Here is a 20598-nt window from a genome sequence, read left to right on the forward strand (position 1 = left end):
TCTCTTAAAGCGGTGCAGCGCTTTATGGGGTTCATTAACTATTACCGCCAGTTCATTCCCCACTTCTCAACTCTGGTAGCTCCCTTGGTAGCCCTCACCAAGAAGGGAGCGAATCCTAAATTGTGGTCGGAAGAGGTCTCCAAGGCCTTCACTTCTATTAAGTCCCACTTTGCTAGCGCTCCCATCTTACATCGTCCCGATGTGGATAAGCCATTCCTAATGGAGGTGGATGCCTCGTCCGTTGGTGCTGGAGCAGTCCTCTACCAGAAGGATGCTCAAGGTCGGAAGCATCCATGCTTCTTCTCTAAGACTTTCTCGCCAGCAGAGAGAAACTACTCCATCGGGGATAGGGAGCTGCTAGCAATGAAGTTGGCCTCTTCAGAGTGGAGACATCTTCTGGAAGGTGCGTGGTTTCCCTTCCAGGTTTACACTGACCACAAAAATTTGGTCTACTTACAGACAGCCCAGCGGCTAAATTCTCGCCAAGCCAGATGGTCCTTGTTCTTTTCCCGGTTCCACTTTTCTCTTCATTTTCTCGCCGGGGAGAAGAATATTCGTTGCTGATGCTCTCTCTCGCTCTCTTATGTCAACTGAAGAGGAGGAAGAGGAGCCTCGGCTTATTGTTCCCTCTGAGAGCCTGAGAACCGTAGCACCGGTTTCGCTTGAGTCTGTGCCTCTGGGCAAGACTTTTGTGCCCATTAATTTGCGACCGGAGGTTCTCTCTTGGGCTCATTCGTCCAGAGTGGGTGGACACTTTGGGACAAAGAGGACATCTGAGCTACTGGCGAGGACGTACTGGTGGCCGCATATGGTCCGGGATGTCAGGGATTATATTCTGGCGTGTGTCTCCTGCGCCAAAAATAAATCTCCGCGTCAAAGGCCAGCTGGGTTGCTCTATCCCTTGCCGGTGGCAGATAGGCCCTGGGAGATGGTCGGGATGGACTTTGTTGTGGGTTTGCCCAAGTCTCGCGGCTGTACCATCATTTGGGTCATCACCGATCATTTCTCGAAAATGGTGCATTTGGTGCCGCTACCACGGTTACCTTCTGCACGGGCCTTGGCTGCGTTGTTCATTAAGCACATCTTCCGCCTACATGGTATGCCTGACAAAATTGTCAGTGACCGGGGTCCCCAGTTTGCGTCTCGGATCTGGAGAGAGCTGTGTCATCTTCTCAGTATTGAGTTGAATCTCTCTTCCGCTTATCATCCCGAGACGAATGGGTTGGTAGAGAGGGCCAACCAGACCTTGGTCACATACCTGCGACATTTTGTTTCAGCCAGGCAGGATGACTGGGCATCCTTGCTATCATGGGCAGAGTTTGCACTGAACAACGCCGTAGCCGACTCCACTGGACAAACCCCATTCCTCCTCAACTATGGTCAGCATCCACGGGTACCTGTGCCTATGCCCGTGTCTTCCGCCGACTCCAGGGTGGCAGACTGGGCTGTGGAGGCACGGGATATTTGGGACCGCACTCAGGATGCCATTCGGGCCTCTAAGGAGAGAATGAGGTCCTCCGCCGATGCTCATCGGCGCCCCGCTCCGACCTTTGCTCCTGGCGACTTGGTGTGGCTCTCCGCCCGTAACATCAGGCTGCGAGTTGAGTCCACTAAATTTGCTCCTCGCTACTTGGGTCCTTTCAAGGTCCTCGAGCAGGTTAATCCTGTGGTCTATCGTTTGGCCCTTCCGCCACGCCTGGGTATCACCGACACCTTTCATGTGTCCCTCTTGAAACCCGTGTATATGTCCCGGTTCTCCGAGTCATCTGCTGGGACATCGGGTTCATCTTCGGACGATTATGAGGTGAACGCTATTTTGGGGTGCAAGGTGGTGCGTGGTAAAAAATTTTATTTGGTGGACTGGAAGGGTTATGGCCCCGAGGACAGGTCCTGGGAGCCTGTTGAGCACATTCGAACTCCGCAGCTCATTGCTGCCTTCAAACGTAGCGAGGCCCAAGAAGGGGGGGGCCCTAGGAGGGGGGTAATGTTAGGGGTCGAGTTCCCGCTTCTGCACAGGGGGAATCTCGAGCCACCTCCGCTGCGGTCTCCCATTCTTGTCCAGCCGCAGTGGAGTCTGCTCAGCAAGGACGTCGGTCCCAGCGTCTTGCTCATTCTCACTCTGTTCTGAGAGTTACTGCTGCTTCTCCAGTCTCTGCTATTAAAGTCTGTGCTGGTCAGCAGCGAGCGGACTTCTCTGGGACTAAGTCCTTGTCTGCACGTACTGAGCATGCCCAGCGTAAGGTCTCCCGTTGGAGATCGAGGGTCATGTGCTCAGGCTCTGCAGCACATTCCATTGGTCCTCTTGGCAGGTCCTAGAAGGGCAAAAGTGCTGTGGCCGCTTCCTGTGCTGCTGCTATATAAACTGCGCATGACCGCACGGCCATGCGCTAGTATTGTCAAACAATTGCTAATGTGTGTATGTTGTGAGTGCAAGTCGTCCTTGGATACCCCTACCCTATAGTATGACTGTTCGCGGAAGGTGTATGGCTGCTACCTAGCGCCCGACTTATCCTACAGCACTAGTCACACATTATAGCGTCCAGTTGCTGTGTTGCACCAGCAAGGGTCTAATCGGACTTCAATCCCAGTTGGGGTTGAGTTCGCTGACTACTTGCTCGCGCTTTAGGTGCGGTACCGCGTTCCTGTGCCTTAACAGGATTGCTTCTTTCACACTGGGTGAGGTTAACCCACGCGTGTATACTCTAGTGTACCGCCATATAGTCTGCTAATTGCTAGCAGCAGGTTTTCACCTGCACGGTGGACCCCGGACTGCGAACGCATCTATACCATCTGTCTTGGTGCGTTCCGCCAGTCCTCACAGATACTTTGTGGCATTTGAGCAGTAATGGCTTTCTTCTGGTGACTCGACTATGCAGCCCATTTTTCTTCAAGTGCCTCCTTATTGTGCATCTTGAAACAGCCACACCGCTAGTTTTCATAGAGTCCCAGTATTTCAGCTGATGTTGTTTGTGGGTTTTTCTTTGCATCCTGAACAATTTTCTTAGCAGATGTGGACGACATTTTTGTTAGTCTACCTGACCATGGTTTTGTTTTTACAGAGCCCCTGATTTTCCATTTCTTAATCACAGCTTGAATGCTGCTGACTGGCATTATCAATTCCTTGGATATCTTTTTGTATCCCTTTCCTGTTTTCTATAGTTCAAATAACTTTTTCCTTAGATCCGTTGACAGTTCTTTTGCTTTCCCCATGACTCACAATCCAGAAACATCAGTGGCTGGATGAAAGATGCACGAGTCTGTCTGGATCCCAGAAACTCACTCAGCTTTTATGCACACACACTGATTACAAGCAAACAGGTCAAAGGTGAGGATGTTACCTTTAGTAGCCATTCAAACCCATTTGTGTCAACTTCTGTGCATAATATCAGGCCAAAATCACCAGGGTATGTGAACTTTAGATCAGGGTCATTTGGATGGTTTGGGTTGTCATTATGATTTAAAAAGATAAAACACTGTATTTTGACAATAAATGGCTTCACCGAACCACTAACCATGAGTGGAGAAAAAGTTTGGTGTTATCATTCATATTCTCTGAAAAAAGGCCAAGAAAGCAAAAATTCTGCTGGGGTATGTAAACTTTTGAGCACAACTGTAGATGCAGCTGTCAATCACTGATAGCTGTATTTCATTGGATGGAATGTCAGTGTACACTGATTCCCTTCACCTACTTACGATGCCATCACAGGTTGACGATGTTTTAACTTAGCAGCTGATGGTCTGAAGAAGGCCGTGTCTTTTCCATGTTGGTAACCCAAAGGCTAGGCTTCATGAAAGAATGTATATATTAATACTAAAAAATGTTTTAACATATAAGAAAAACTGAAAGTTAAATTTGCCCCCTTTTCCCAGGTCAAGCATAACTAAAAACAAAAATAATAAACATATTTAGGATTGTCATATTCATAAAAGCTTGCTAAACACCAGAATAAAATAAAAATAGTGATCAAAGTGCCTGAACGGCCCTTTTTCACTTACCACGATATCTCCCAAAAATGTAATAAAAAGCAATCAGAACGTATTATTACCACAAAAAGATATTAATGAAAACCATTAGCTCTGCAGAAAGAAACAAGCCTTTACAAAATAAAAGCCAACAAAATAAATGTAATAAATGCTCTTGAATGGAATGAAGGGGGAAAATAAGCAAAACAACAAATCCATAAGTTTTGGAGGGGTTAAAAGTCTGTTCAATAGTTTTGGAGAAGACACTCTTTATGTTCATATTTAAATGAGGTTTCGGAGCATTGTGGGAGTAACACTTTTTCTCCTACAGATTTCTTTTTAGTAAAGAGGTTCTTGGAGCTCCAAAACCTGGCAGAAGCTAGTAAATAATAATTAACCATCCAGCATTACCTCCAGCTGCGACCAAAGGCTCGGGGGCACCTTTGTTGCCGGAAAATCTTTTTCCATAACACCGACTCCCAGGGACCCACCCTGTAGAGTCCCAAAATCCACCAGACAATTAATCAAAATCTAAACTTCAAGGGGAGGTTACCATCCACCCTATGTACAACCCTCCACAACAATTTTGCAACCAACTCCAAGAACGCCCTCACCACCGATTGCCGAAATGACCAAATAACATCATAATCCAACATTTTTATATTTTATTCTACTTGAACCCCTAAATTTATGGGCTGGAGAGTGGGACCTTTGCTCTTGGGGCCTCATGACGATTGCAAGTCCTCACCCTTTCTAAGACAAACCCTGCTCAACTGTAAACACTGCCCCTGCTGACCAACCCCTCTAAACTTTTGACCCCACAGAGCTCCCACTTCTACCCATATTTATTTTAACCCCTGCTTGCCCTTCAACCAAACCATGGGTCACTCTGCCCATGGCTGTGCAGTGGGCTACGTTTTTTTTTACGGCAGTTGTCCAAGTGTATCCGAGCCTCCCCACAGCTGTCCATGGAAGAAAGCTGTGTATTGTAGTACATTGTAGGAACAGCTCTTTACATAGGAATCTCCTCTAATTCTACTCCATGATGATTAAACCTTGAAGAGGCAGAAATAAAGTTTTCATGTTGTTTTATTCATCATCACAGCTGCATTTACCGTAAGACAAGATCTTGTTCTCTCCAATCCTGGATCATGATAAATATGGAACAGAAGAAAAAAAATGAAGAAAATAATCAATAAGGAGACACATCAGGCACTGAGAGTGTCAGAGGTGTCTCTTCCAGACTGTCGGTACTTCACGTCTCAGTTATTACCTGGCGTAGCTTCACATCGGATGTGACTTTTCTGCAGCTCTTCTTAGGAATTCATTATTTTGTCTGCAAATTTGCATCAAAGTCTCCTGTAAATCCCTTGGTATTACAAAATCATGTACAGCTGATGAAAGCTTTTATATAAATGGGAGATAAGAAATGAATCTATATGTAGGATATGGAGAGCACCGTTACTGCAGATAGCGGTAACACTGTAGGTTTACCTGTATGGTATGATATGGTATACATATTATAGGGGTTGCCATGGGTTCTTAAATGGGTAAAATTACCAATGTAACTGAGCACCCTGCAGTATCATAGTGGCCAATGAAAAAAATCAGCACTGTGACCCTTTTATCCTCTTTGCTCTAGATCTTGCTCACAGTGGTCTGAAGCTGACCGGGTTGCTAAATTCAATTAGCCTCAGCGCCCATGCACTTCTCCCAGGCTGCAGAGGCAAAGCACTGGGAGACCACTGAGTTTGGGCCAATGGTGTGATCATGCCCCTGGCCTGAACTATCAACCTTTAGGAGTGAACCGCCTTGAAACCAGGAAGCCCAGAGGCAGAAAGCAGTGCAATCTTGTAGAAATGACCTGAGAACACCCCTTAGGCCGGAGTCACACTAAAGCGTAATACGGAAGAGTGCTATGCGATAAAAAATGGGGAAGCTCCCATCATCCGATATTTTCTCTGCCATACTCAGTGAAATGGCAGCATGCTGCGATTGTCAGCGTATCTCAGCCAATAATCGCCAATGCAAGTCTATGGGTGCGAGAAAAACTCGCACACCACACGGACCATCAGTGTGACTTCCGAGAAATACGCATCAGTGTTCCATAGTAAAACCGGCAATTCGTTGCGGTGTAAAGTAAAATCACACTGACAGGTTAAAATAGAATAGATAAAATAAATGTCTACACATAGTAAAGGGATATATATATATATATATATATATATATATATATATATATATACACAGTATGTCAGTGAGACACATACAGTGGGGCAAAAAAGTATTTAGTCAGTCAGCAATAGTGCAAGTTCCACCACTTAAAAAGATGAGAGGCGTCTGTAATTTACATCATAGGTAGACCTCAACTATGGGAGACAAACTGAGAAAAAAAAATCCAGAAAATCACATTGTCTGTTTTTTTAACAATTTATTTGCATATTATGGTGGAAAATAAGTATTTGGTCAGAAACAAACAATCAAGATTTCTGGCTCTCACAGACCTGTAACTTCTTCTTTAAGAGTCTCCTCTTTCCTCCACTCATTACCTGTAGTAATGGCACCTGTTTAAACTTGTTATCAGTATAAAAAGACACCTGTGCACACCCTCAAACAGTCTGACTCCAAACTCCACTATGGTGAAGACCAAAGAGCTGTCAAAGGACACCAGAAACAAAATTATAGCCCTGCACCAGGCTGGGAAGACTGAATCTGCAATAGCCAACCAGCTTGGAGTGAAGAAATCAACAGTGGGAGCAATAATTAGAAAATGGAAGACATACAAGACCACTGATAATCTCCCTCGATCTGGGGCTCCACGCAAAATCCCACCCTGTGGGGTCAGAATGATCACAAGAACGGTGAGCAAAAATCCCAGAACCACGCGGGGGGACCTAGTGAATGAACTGCAGAGAGCTGGGACCAATGTAACAAGGCCTACCAGAAGTAACACACTACGCCACCATGGACTCAGATCCTGCAGTGCCAGACGTGTCGCACTGCTTAAGCCAGTACATGTCCGGGCCCGTCTGAAGTTTGCTAGAGAGCATTTGGATGATCCAGAGGAGTTTTGGGAGATTGTCCTATGGTCTGATGAAACCAAACTGGAACTGTTTGGTAGAAAAACAACTTGTCGTGTTTGGAGGAAAAAGAATACTGAGTTGCATCCATCAAACACCATACCTACTGTAAAGCATGGTGGTGGAAACATCATGCTTTGGGGCTGTTTCTCTGCAAAGGGGCCAGGACGACTGATCCGGGTACATGAAAGAATGAATGGGGCCATGTATCGTGAGATTTTGAGTGCAAACCTCCTTCCATCAGCAAGGGCATTGAAGATGAAACGTGGCTGGGTCTTTCAACATGACAATGATCCAAAGCACACCGCCAGGGCAACGAAGGAGTGGCTTCGTAAGAAGCATTTCAAGGTCCTGGAGTGGCCTAGCCAGTCTCCAGATCTCAACCCTATAGAAAACCTTTGGAGGGAGTTGAAAGTCCGTGTTGCCAAGCGAAAAGCCAAAAACATCACTGCTCTAGAGGAGATCTGCATGGAGGAATGGGCTAACATACCAACAACAGTGTGTGGCAACCTTGTGAAGACTTACAGAAAACGTTTGACCTCAGTCATTGCCAACAAAGGATATATTACAAAGTATTGAGATGAAATTTTGTTTCTGACCAAATACTTATTTCCCACCATAATATGCAAATAAATTGTTAAAAAAAACAGACAATGTGATTTTCTGGATTTTTTTTTCTCAGTTTGTCTCCCATAGTTGAGGTCTACCTATGATGTAAATTACAGACGCCTCTCATCTTTTTAAGTGGTGGAATTTGCACTATTGCTGACTGACTAAATACTTTTTTGCCCCACTGTATATATATACTGTATATATATATATATATTTATATTTCATACAGAGGTAGATAGCAGAAAAGCCGGTAATTCAATTATCGGCTTTTGCTAAATCATTACCGAACCCGAAAGGATATGAGACATGGTTTACGTACAGTAAACCATTGCATATCCATTATATTTTTATATATCCCTCCCTAATAATGTTAGTCGTGTGTGTGTAAAATTCTGGAGCTCTAGGTGTTAAAGGGTTAATTCACTGGAGTGGGCTCCGGCACAATTTTCTCCCCCAGAGAGTGAAAGCCAGTGACTGAGGGCAGATCTTAATAGCCTGGAGAGGGACTATGTTCATTGCCCCCCCAGCTAAAAAAATCTGCCCCCAGCCACCCCAGAAAAGGCACATCTGTAAGATGTGCCTATTCCAGCACTTATCCTCTCTCTTCCCACTGCCCTGTGGCATTGGCATATGGGGTAATAAGGGGTTAATGTCACTTTGTTATTGTAAGGTGACATTAAGCCTGATTGATAATGGAGAGGTGTCAATAAGACACCTATCCATTATTAATCCAATAGTAGGAAAGGGTTAAAATACAAACACACACATTAAGAATAAAGTATTTTAATGAAAGAAAGAAACACACAGGTTTTATTATCTTTATTGTATGCTCAATCCAACCGAAGCCCTCATTCTCCTGTAAAAAATTCCCCCCAAAAAGCAACAATATCCCATACCTGGCCGCCGTACAGTCAAGTCCGACGCTATAATTTACAACCGGGAGCGCTGCTAATGCGGCCGCTCCTGGCTGTAAAAGACTGGGGAATGAATGAAATGCAGGGAACAGAGCTTTGGTAACTAGCGGTGCCGTCACTGAAGCTGCGCCCCCTGGCGGCATGAACTCTTATGAACTGTAGCGTGGGAAAGTTTCTGAATATTTTCCCACGCGACAGAGTTCATATGAGTTCATGCCGCCAGGGGGTGCAGCTTCAGTGACGGCACCGCTAGTCACCAAAGCTCTGTTGCCTGCATTTCATTCATTCCCCAGTCATTTACAGCCGGAAGCAGCCACATTAGCAGCGCTCCCCATTTGAAATGTATTTAACCCCTTGAGATGGATTTACAGCGTGGGACTTTTACGGCGGAGGTCGGATCCCCTGCTTTGATGTGGGCTCCAGTGCTGAGCCCACTTCAAAGCCAGGACATGTCAGCTGTTTTGAACAGCTAACATGTGCCCGCAATAGCGGCAGGTGAAACCGCGATTCACCCGCCACTATTAACTAGCTAAATGCTGCTGTCAAATGCTGACAGCAGCATTTAACTGGCGCTTCCGGCCATCGGGCTGGAAATGAGCGCATCGCTGACCCCATCACATGATTGGGGGTCAGCGATGCGTCGGCATAGCAACCAGAGGTCTCCTTGAGACCTCTATGGTTGCTGATGCCGGCTTGCTGTGAGCGCCACCCTGTGGTCGGCGCTCATAGCAAGCCTGTAATTCAGCTACATAGGAGCAATCTGATGATCGCTGCTATGTAGCTGAGCTGATCAGGCTATGCCAGCTTCTAGGCTCCCATGGAGGCTATTAAAGCATGGCAAAAGTAAAAAAAAAAGTTTAAAAAAATATGAAAAAATAAAAAATATATAAAAGTTTAAATCACCCCCCTTTCACCTCATTCAAAATAAAACAATAAAAAAAAATCAAACCTACACATATTTGGTATTGCCGCATTCAGAATCGCCTGATCTATCAATAAAAAAAGGATTAACCTGATCGCTAAACGGCGTAGCGAGAAAAAAATTAGAAATGCTAGAATTACGTTTTCTTTGTCGCCGCGACATTGCATTAAAATGCTATAACGGGCGATCAAAAGAACGTATCTGCACCAAAATGGTATCATTAAAAATGCCAGCTCAGCACACAAAAAATAAGCCCTCACCTGACCCCAGATCATGAAAAATGGAGACGCTGTGGGTATCGGAAAATGGCGCAATTTTTTTTTTTCAGCAAAGTTTGGAATTGTTTTTACCATTTAAATAGCAGGTCAGTTTTAGCATTTAGCGAACCTAGCAAAATAGCCAAACAAAAAAACAATGTGGGATTGAACTTTTTTTGCAATTTCACAGCACTTGGAATTTTTTTTCCATTTTCTAGTACATGACATGCTAAAACCAATGATGTCTTTCAAAAGTGCAACTTGTCCCGCAAAAAACAAGCCCTCACATGGCCAAATTGATGGAAAAATAAAAAAGTTATGGCTCTGGGAAGGAGGGGAGTGAAAAACGAGAACGCAAAAACGGAAAAGGGCAAGGTCATGAAGGAGTTAATACAGCTCACAACTTTTAAACACACACACTAATAACATTATTAGTGAGGGATATATAAAAATATAACGGATATGCAATGGTTTACTGCAGGGGTCCCCATCTCCAGGCCTCGAGGGCCGCCAACAGTGCAGGTTTTCTGGATTTCTTTAGTATTGCATCGGTGGTAATGTGATCATCTGCACAGGTGATGATTCCAACCCCTGTGCAATACTAAGGAAATCCTGAAAACCTGCACTGTTGGCGGCCCTCGAGGCCTGGAGTTGGGGACCACTGGTTTACTGTATGTAAACTGTGTCTCATATCCTGTCGAGTTTGGTAAAGAGATAGCAAAATCCGGCAATTGAATTACTGGATTTACTGCTATCTAGCGCTGTATGAAATATAAAGATATATACGTATTTTCCGGCGTATAAGATGACTTTTTAACCCCTAAAAATTGTCCCAAAAGTCGGGGGTCATCTTATACGCCGGGTACGGCGTGTGCAGGGAGCGATCCTGGATGATTCCCAGGGTCTGGAGGAGAGGAGACTCTCCTTCAGGTCCTGGGATCCATACTCATGTAAAAAAAAAAAAAAAGAATAAAAATAAAAAATATGGATATACTCAGTGCTGCTATCGTCTCCCTCCGTTCCTAAGAATGCAGTGAGTGAAGGACCTTCAATGACGTCGCGGTCACATGAGAGGTCACCTGACCGCGACGTCATTGAAGGTCCTTCACTCACTGCATTCTTAGGAACGGAGGCAGACGCTTGCAGCGGTGAGAGCCAGGGTCCGTCGGAGGGGTGAGTATATCCATATTTTATATTTTTATTCTTTATTTTTTACATGAATATGGATCCCAGGGCCTGAAGGAGAGTTTCCTCTCCTCCAGACCCTGGGAACCACATGCCGTATAAGATGACTGGGCATATAACATGACCCCCATCTTATACAGCGGGCATATCCCAAATTCCATATTTTATATGGAAAAGTTGGGGGTCGTCTTATACGCCCAGTCGTCTTATACACCAGAAAATACAGTACATATATATAATTTAAATATATATGTGTCACTATATATATATATATATATATATATATATATATATATATAGGCTGTATATATGTTTTCACGATTACTTCAGCCCATGGATCCATTATATGTCCATTTTGCAAGCCGGTGAGAAAATCTCACCATACGGATGCCATACAGATGTCATACGGATGACACTCGGATACTTTTTTTGAAAAAAAATTGCATCCCCGCATCGCACACGAATCACTGTTCATGAAACATTTGTGCGATTCTCATCCATGTAAACAGACAGATTGTTTTATATGTTGTGTGTGATGCCGGCCTTACAATAATCATTGAAAATTTAGGTTGTATTCTGTCTTTAAATAACTCTGACATGGTTTAATAGTTTAGGTCAAATGCCTAACTTGTTGATCCAGAGGAAGGAAAAACCCCATGGGGCAGACACTAATAACTCACTTGTAGGGGAAATATTCCTTCCTGACATCACATATGATGCAAATAAGTCTCTTCAGAGAGGAAGAGGACTAGAACTCTAGTGCCACCTATTGGAAGTAGCAATCCTAACAGTCAATGTTGACTCTTTAACGAGCCTTGTCACATGACTTAGAATAATAGCCAAACCAGAATCTCAATTTGCAGACTCTGTGTTTCAGGGTACTGCCCCTCATCAGTGCAAAGTGGAGATCTGGTTTGGCTGATTGAGAGGCGTCTGATCGGTATCTTGTCTCCTTGCGGAGAGTGACAGTTTAAGCATGTTGAGATGAGGAGACTTAAAGCCGCAATACTCCTCTGGGAAATATGCAAATTGTCTCTTCACATATGATGAACAGACTAGTTCTCTAGATCAACATCCCATCACATAATATTGTACCCATATCCATAATATATTTTTCAAGAAAGACATCCAGGCCCTTCTTGAATTTTAGTAGTAAATCAACCATTAGTGAATCATATGGCAGAGAGTTCCATAGTCTCACTGCTCTTACACTAAAGAATCCATATTTTATCTGCTCTCACGGTAAAGAATTGCTGTCTGTGATTATTATTATTATTTATTATTATTATTTATTGATTATGATTAAACCTTTCCTTTAGATATAGGGGATCACCCCTTGTTACTGTCATAGGCCTAGATGTAAACAGATCATTGAAAAGATCTCTGTGCTGGCCCTTCATATGTTTGTGAATTGTAATACGATTGCCTGTATTTTTTTCAAACTGAATAACCCCAATTTTGGTAACCTGTCTTGGTACTGTACTCCACCCATTCCCTTAACTATGTAATCAAGGTAACCATGAATATTGTAGAGAATTGTACCCCTTCGAAGAGCTGTCCCATCTTTATCTTTAATTTCCTCTGTGTCCTTAACTTTTTGTTATCTTCTTTGCCCACTTTCCCTTCCTTTTTGCTTTTTTCTTAACATTTCCTTCTTCTCCTTTCTCTTTTCATCTCCCCTTTATCTGTCCTCTACAAGACTTCACTTTTCTTCTTTCTTTTTCCCCTTCACTTTCTACTTTTCCTACCCTTCGTGTTTTCTATTTTTTTGCAATATTTCTTTTTCCTTCCTTCCTTTTTTCCATTTTTACTCTCTTCATTTCCCTATCCTTTTTTCCTACTTTTTCCTTTGTTCCCCTCCCACTCACCACCTTCATTTTCTATTCCTACTTGCTTTTCCTCTTCTCAATATATAATTTTTTCCTTTTTCTTTTCCCGTCACACTTTATCTTCTTCTTGTTTTTTATCCTCCCTATCTTTCCACAATCTGCTAAATTTTTCCTGCTGGTGACGCTGATTCACATCTCATGAAAAAACTGTGGGTTAGGGAAGTCAAGGAGTCTGAGGTACAGAGCCAGGAGGGTACGTCATAAACACAGGGAAGAGACAAAGATGTAGTCAGGTAAAGGCAGAATGCATCAAGACAAAAGAGATAATACAAATGGGTAGTCTAAAGAAAAAACAAGGTCCGACAACAAAGATCAGAATGGCAGAGTTCCGAGCACAGAAAAAACACACCACTGAACTGAAAACTACAACTGCCAGAGGTCTAGGACTGGCAGCTTAGCTAAATAGCTGAGTATTCTCAGGGAACATTAAACACCTGAAGGGAGTGCAGCACCTCCCAGTCTCACATTGGACAGCTAAGCTGTCAATCAAAATACCAACGGATTAGCACACCTCTGCACTAGATTGGGTGAACTTACAAAACTGACAGCTCAGCCTGACCCTGATTCCATAGGGTAGCAAAACTGTCACTCACTGGGTCCAAGACACACTGTGTGGAGGAATCATGACACTTCTTCTGTTCTGCCTCATTCTTTTCTGCCTCATTCTTTTCTTTCTTCTACAACCTCATATAGGACAAGTGATATTGGATTTCTTACCTTTAAAGATCATTTACCGGTCTCACAGATTGTAGTCACTGACACAAACAGATCGGGCTCTGAAGCCGCCTGGAAAGTTGGATCTCTGCGCTGCTACGGTGACAGTATGTAGAATTTTTTTTTTTAAATTTCTGTATATTCCATGCAGTATTGTGAAAAATTAACTAAATTCACTTTTTTTTCCAGGAAGCTTTTGGAATTCAGCATCTTTCATTTCCGGGAACTCTTATCTCTATTTTCCAACTTTCCATTCAGAATTCAGCATTGATATTTCATTTTTCTTCAAAACCACCAGCTCATCTGGAGTGTTCTTGGAAAATCTTGGCATTAAAGACCTCATAAGACTTGAGCTAATCTGTAAGTTATTGAAAGTTATGTGTCTATTGCTTACATTGTGTAGCAAATACCCGAGTAATATGTGAAAAATGTGTCATTGTACCAAGAGGCAGGAAATGTCATCACAATGGTATCATGCATTGTTTTCTTATTAGGATATCTAATATTAATTCTATAGTGACTGCATAATCCATGGAAGACAATATATTGTGACCAGTGTCATGTTTCACATTAGGAACTGCAATTTAGTCCGCATGATGGTCCACGTGAAATCAGAGCAATATGCAGAATGGGCGCGTGTCAGTGGTTCCCTTAAAGGCTTTTGATACAGGATAGTTTTACAATGTTAATTAGTCATCATTGTACAAGACTTGAAGGGAATCTGTCAGCAAGTTTTTGCTATTTAATCTGCCTACTCTGTACTGAAGCACAAAAGTTGAATGATATTACTATGTGGAGTCATAAAAAGTTGACATTGTTATTATAATGGTGCTATGGGTGCATTATTATTATATTTTGGCACAAAGAATGACATTACTACTTGTTGAGGACAGAAATGGAAATGTTAATATTGTATGAATATTAAAAAAAAAGAACATAAGCATAACTAATGTAAGGGTACCACAAAGGAGGACAATTCTACTGTGTGTGGGGCACAAAGGGCAGCATCACTACTGTGGACAAAAGGGAGGTACTGTTTGTTAGGTGTCGAGTTCCCGCCGCTGCACAGGGGGAATCTCGAGGCATGTCCGCTGTGGTCTCCCATTTTCCTGGCTCAGGCAGATAATGTGCGCTTGGTTACTACTGATCTTCCAGGCTTAGCCATTGTAACTAGTACTATTCTTCGGTGGGCAGATGCTCCTGGGACTAAGTCTTGCTTTTCCTCTACTGAGCATGCCCAAGGGTCGACCTTTCATTGGAGGTCTGTGGTCACACGCTCAGGTCCTGTAGCAGCTCCTATTGGACCACTAGGAAGGTCCTTGTCTGCTACAGCTATAAAATGTTCGCATGGCCGCACGGCCATGCACTGGTATCAACCTATGTTATGAGCTTGCTACTTTGTAGTCAAGTCTGCATGTGGTCAGGGTTGGTTGAAATAAGCCCCTAAAATACAGGCACCTCCGGTGAGGAGTTTTGTGTGTATGAATTCAGGGCTGTCTTATTGCCACCAGAATACCGGTTCCACCGGAGAGGAGTTGTTCGTGTGCTAGGCTGACTGCATGACCACTGTTTGCTTTCTGCTTTGTTAGGTAGTTGTGATCCTCTATGAGGTTAACAGGGCACAGCGTTTTCCTACCTTGCGATTCTGTGACGTAACAGAGTTTGCTTATACCGCCATATAGTGCCGCCAATTGCTAGCAGCAGGTTTCTCTCCTGCACGGTGGACCCCGGGTTGTGAACGCACCTATTATAACACATATATATACTTGGTGCGTTCCGCCAACCCTAACACTGTTACTGCACACGGTACCAGGGACACTCCATGGCACTATCGAGTTTGTGTAAGACTGAGGGAAAAAGTGGGAAGAATAATCTAAAAGCAATCAGCCTCAGATGTCTGTGTCTTTATTAATGGCTGAACAGGAAATCATAGCGTTCTAGGCCAGGTGAACAAGAAAATAGAACATTAATTACTAATTCTTCAACTTGAGACATCAGGTGCTAGTCATTGGATTTGTCACAAGGAGAAACGTTATCCATTAGATCTCAGTCCAGAGCCTGTGACCTAACGAAATCAGTTCTCAAACTTTGCACTGATGAGGGGCAACATCCCGAAACAGTGTGTCTGTAAATTGAGATTCTGATTTAGCTTTTATCCTAAGCCATATTGCAAGACTTGTTAAGGGGTCAATAATAACTTGTAGGATTGCTGCTTCCAACAGGTGATGCTAAAGAGTTCTAGTCTTGTTCCTCTCTGAACAGGCAATTTGCATAATAAATTTCCCAGTGGAGCATTGCTTGTAGAATAAGCCTCCTTACCTTGGCAGGCCGAAGCCAATGTGTCATTCCTCACAAGGAGAAACGTGACCCCTGAGACCTCACTCCAAAGCCTCTCACCTAGCCAAATCAGTTCTCATACTTTGCACTGATGAGGAGCAATACCATGAAGCCCCAGTGTGCCTGCAAATTGAGATTCTAATTTGGCTTTTATCCCAAGTCATATTACAAGACCCGTTAAGTGGTCAATAATGACTTGTAGGATTGCTGCTTCCAACAGGTAGCGCGCTATAGAGTTTAAGTCCTTTTCCTCTCTCAAGAGGCAATTTGCCTGTACTGTATATGCTTTTGCCAGAATTTACCCATACTTTGTACATAGTCTGCAGAGGTCCTATTTATAAATGCTATCTTAACTCTATGGGATGATTCTTTAAGTTATCAATGCTAACATTCTGGCTTAAAACAACATACTAAGTTACAATATTATTGTACAACTTGTAAATATTGTGACTTTTGGTGTTTTCATGCCAGTCCCGGACAGATATATCGATATGACAGTGGCATAGACATAGCATGACCAGGATGGGACATGGCATCATCTACACGGGAAATTTATGAAAGTCTCCAGACTGGAGGACATTTCTGGTAGCAGCATACACAAGCTAAGCAATGTACACAATTAATTAAGTAGTGAATTAGGCATATCATACTCTAGCAAGCCTCCTCATTAAGACTAGTGTATGCAATACTGGTCTTCTTGAATTTGCCCCCAAATGGTAACTGTTTAGGGGTAATATTGGTATTATTATAAGGTTTGTTTTTTGTTAATGATCTGTATGGTTGTAATATTCATTCAACACTATAGAGAAATTGTTCCAGAAAATTAATTATTTCTATCAGAAAATTATTGCATTTACACCTGTTTTGTTATACACATGTTTATTTCCTTTGTGTGTAATGGAACAGCACAAAAAAACTGAGAAGAAAAGGCAAATTGAATAGAGTATCACACGCAACCCCAAAAATGGGAAGGACAAAATTGTTGGCACCCTCAACTTAATATTTGGTTGCACGCCATGTGGAATAAAAACCTTCATTCAATTACTTCCTATAACCATCAACAAGCTTCTTGCACCTCTCAACTGGAATTTTGGAACACTGTTCTTTTGCAAACTGCTCCAGGTCTCTCATATGTGAAGGTGCCTTTTTCCAACGGCAATGTGAAGATCTCTCAACAGGTGTTCAATGGGATTTAGATCCAGACTCATTGCTAGCCACTTCAGAACTCTCCAATGCTTTGTTTCAAACTTTCCACTTCAGAACTCTCCACTTTTTAAAGTATGTTTGGGTCATAGTCCTGACCCTTGACCTAGGACACAAACCCAGCTTTCTGACACTGGGCACTATATTGTGACCCAAAATCCTTTGGTTATCTTCAGATTCCATGACTCTTTGCACACAGTCAAGGCATCCCAAAATATCTTTGAACCTCCATCATGCCTCCATCATATTTGAATATAGGTACTGTGTTCTTTTATTTGTAGGCCTCATTCCTTTTTTGATAAACAGTAGAATGATGTGCTTTACCAAAAAGCTCCATCTTGGTATCAACTGCCCACAAGACACTTTCCAAGAAGGATTTTGGCTTATTTACGTACATTTCGGTAAACTGCAGTCTAGCTTTTTTATGTCTCTGTGTCAGCAGTGGGTCTCCTGCTATAGCATTCTATTTAATTCAGTTGTTGACGGATAGTTTGCGCTGAACCTGATGTATCTTGAACATTCAGGAATCAGGATAGCTTGAATTTCTTTGGAATTTGATTGGGGCTGCTCATCCGCCATCTGAACTATCCTTGTTGCAACTTTTCATCATAGTTTCTCAGCCATCCACATCCAGGGAGATTAGCTACATCTCTGTTGGTTGTAAACTTTTGATTTTGAGCTCACTGTGGACAAAGGAACATCAAGATCTCTTAAGATTGAATTGCAACCTTGAGATTGTTGATATTTTTTAATAATTTTGGTTCTCAAGTTCTAAGACAGTTCTCTTCTCTTTCTGTTCTCCATGCTTAGTGTGGCACACACAGACACACAGATTAAGTCAACTTATCTTCTTTTTATCTGGTTTCAGGTGTGATTTTCATATTGCCCACACATGTTACTTGCCACAAGTGAGTTTGAATGAACAACACATCCTTGAAACACAGTTGTTTAACCACAATTTTGGAATGGTGTCAACATTTTTGTTCTGCCCATTGTTGGGGTTTCTTAGGGTAAATTATGTCAAATTTGCCAGTTTTTCTCTGTTTTGTTTTGTGTCGCTCCAATATGCACAAAATAAATAACATGTATATTACAAAACATATAGAGTTGCAGCAGTTTTCTGAGAGAAATGCATCATTTTGTGGAAAAATTTTAGGGGTGCCAAAACTTTCAGCTATTATTGTATATGCCGATAATATGTGGTCATGGTGTCCAGTATTTGTCCCTTGTATGTGGTATTATTGGCATATTGTTCTTGATATAATAAGTTGTGTTCAATAACAGGATGCTTGTAATATTTAAACAATATGTGGTGGTAATATAAATATATGTTCATCATGCAATGGCATTATATTTCCACCTGCACAGAGGAATTATCAAAAATCCTGGCCTTTGCAATTCCAGGTGCAAATCTCTATTCATTATATAGTGGAATGCGTTAAGAACAATAAAACATAAAAATGATCAATGTAAATCACAACTAATATCCCGTGGAGGTCTGGATTTGGAATGATACTCAAAATCAAAGTGGAAAATCAAATTACAGGTTGATCCACCTTCAGTGCAAATGCCTCAAGACAAGCAAATGATGCTCAGCAGTGTGTGTGGCTTCCACGTGCCTGTATGACCTCCCTACAACGACTGGGAATGTTCCTGATGAGGTGATGGATGTTCTGCTGAGGGATCTCCTCCCAGACTTGGATTAAAGCATCAGCCAAATCCTCGGCAGTCTGTGGTGCAACGTGTCATTGGTGGAAGAAAGAGACATGATATCCCAGATGTGCTCAGATGGATTTAGGTCTTGAGAACAGGCAGGCCAGTCCATTGCATGAATGCCTTCATAATGCTGGAACTGCTGACACACTTCAACCACAGGAGGCCTAGCATTGTCATACATCAGAAGGAACCCAGGGCCCACTGCACCTGTATATGGCCTCACAATGGGTCTGAGGATCTCATCCCAGTGCCTAATGGCAATAAGGGTACCTCTGGCTAGAACATGGAGAGCTGTGTGTCCCTTCAAAAAAAAATGCATCACACCATTACTGACCCACTGCCAAACCAGTAATGCTGGAGGATGTTGCAGGCAGCAAAATGTTCTCCACGGCATTTCCAGACTTTGTCATGTCTGTCACATGTGCTCAGTGTGAACCTGTTCTCATCTGTGAAGAGCACAGGGTGTGAATGTCGAATCTGCCAATCTTGGTATTCTGTGGCAAATGTCATTCACCCTGCACAATGTTGGAATGTAAGCACAACACCCACATGTGGACGTTGGGTCTTCATACCACACTCATGGAGTCTGTTTCTGACCGTTTGAGCAGACACATGGATGTTAATGGCCTGCTGGAAGTCATTTTGCAGGGCTCTAGCACTGCTCCTCCTCTTCCTGCTTGTACAAAGGAGGAGATAGCGGTCCTGTTGTTGGGTTGTTGCCTTTTTAAGGCCACCTTCAAGTCTCCTTGTCTACTGGCTGGTCTCCTGGTATCTGCTCCATGCTCTGGACACTGTGCTGACAGACACAGCTACCCTTCTTACCACAGCTTGCATTGATTTGCCATCCTGTCTGAGCTGCACTACCTGAGCAACTAATGTGCATTTTAGATACCACCTCATGGTACTTTACCCTTTAAGGGAGAGAGCAATGACAAAAAGCAAATGTACTTTCTAAATTTAGAAATATACCGGTACTTGGAAAATTGGTGACATGTTCAACACTTATACGAGTACTGTATATAAATATATATATATACATATATATATATATATATATATATACTAGGTGTTGATAATGTCACCAATTTTCCAAGTACATTTCTACAGGTGCTATTGACATGAAATTCTCACCAGATGACAGAAACTACTCAACCTGTTATGGACCTGGTGGTTAGGAGCACCAGGAACGACCTGATGGTTAAACTCACACAAGACAAGCTCTGGGAAGTGGGAACTCTGCTGACCGCAACCCCTAATCCTATCACATAACTAGAAATAGCCGTGGAGCGTACCTAACACGGCCTAGACGCCTCTTCACAGCCTAAGAGCTAACTAGCCCTAGAAATAGAAAATAAAGCCTACCTTGCCTCAGAGAAATTCCCCAAAGGAAATGGCAGCCCCCCACATATATTGACTGTGAGTAAAGATGAAAGTCACAAACACAGAAATGAAACAGGTTTCAGCAAAGAGAGGCCCGACTTACTAAACAGACTGAGGATAGGAAAGGTATCTTTGCGGTCAGCACAAAAAACTACAAAAAGACCACGCAGAGTGTGCAAAAAGACCTCCGCACCGACTCACGGTGTGGAGGTGCCACTCTGCATCCCAGAGCTTCCAGCTAGCAAAACAAAATCATGATAGCAAGCTGGACGAGAAAACAATGTACAAATAATAACTAGCAGGGACTTAGCTTCTGCTGGAGTAGACAGGTCACCAGAAAGATCCAAGAGCGAACTGAACCAGTACAAGAACATTGACAGCTGGCATGGAGTAACGATCTGAGTGGAGTTAAATAGATCAGCCAGC

At 42.9% G+C, this 20598-nt stretch overlaps 1 protein-coding gene across 1 annotated transcript in view; it reads left to right on the top strand.

Moving 5' to 3' along the window:
* The window catches only part of LOC138642083 (contactin-associated protein-like 5), a 484494-nt gene that overhangs the window by 410003 nt on the left and 53893 nt on the right, over nt 1-20598 (top strand). The window contains exons 15-16 of the mRNA XM_069730012.1: nt 13516-13643; nt 13726-13896. Coding sequence (XP_069586113.1) covers nt 13516-13643; nt 13726-13896 — 299 coding nt within the window. The remainder of the gene's footprint in view (nt 1-13515; nt 13644-13725; nt 13897-20598) is intronic.

This window comes from Ranitomeya imitator, chromosome 1 (genome assembly GCF_032444005.1).
Source record: "Ranitomeya imitator isolate aRanImi1 chromosome 1, aRanImi1.pri, whole genome shotgun sequence".
In the NCBI taxonomy this organism is placed as follows: Eukaryota; Metazoa; Chordata; class Amphibia; order Anura; family Dendrobatidae; genus Ranitomeya; species Ranitomeya imitator.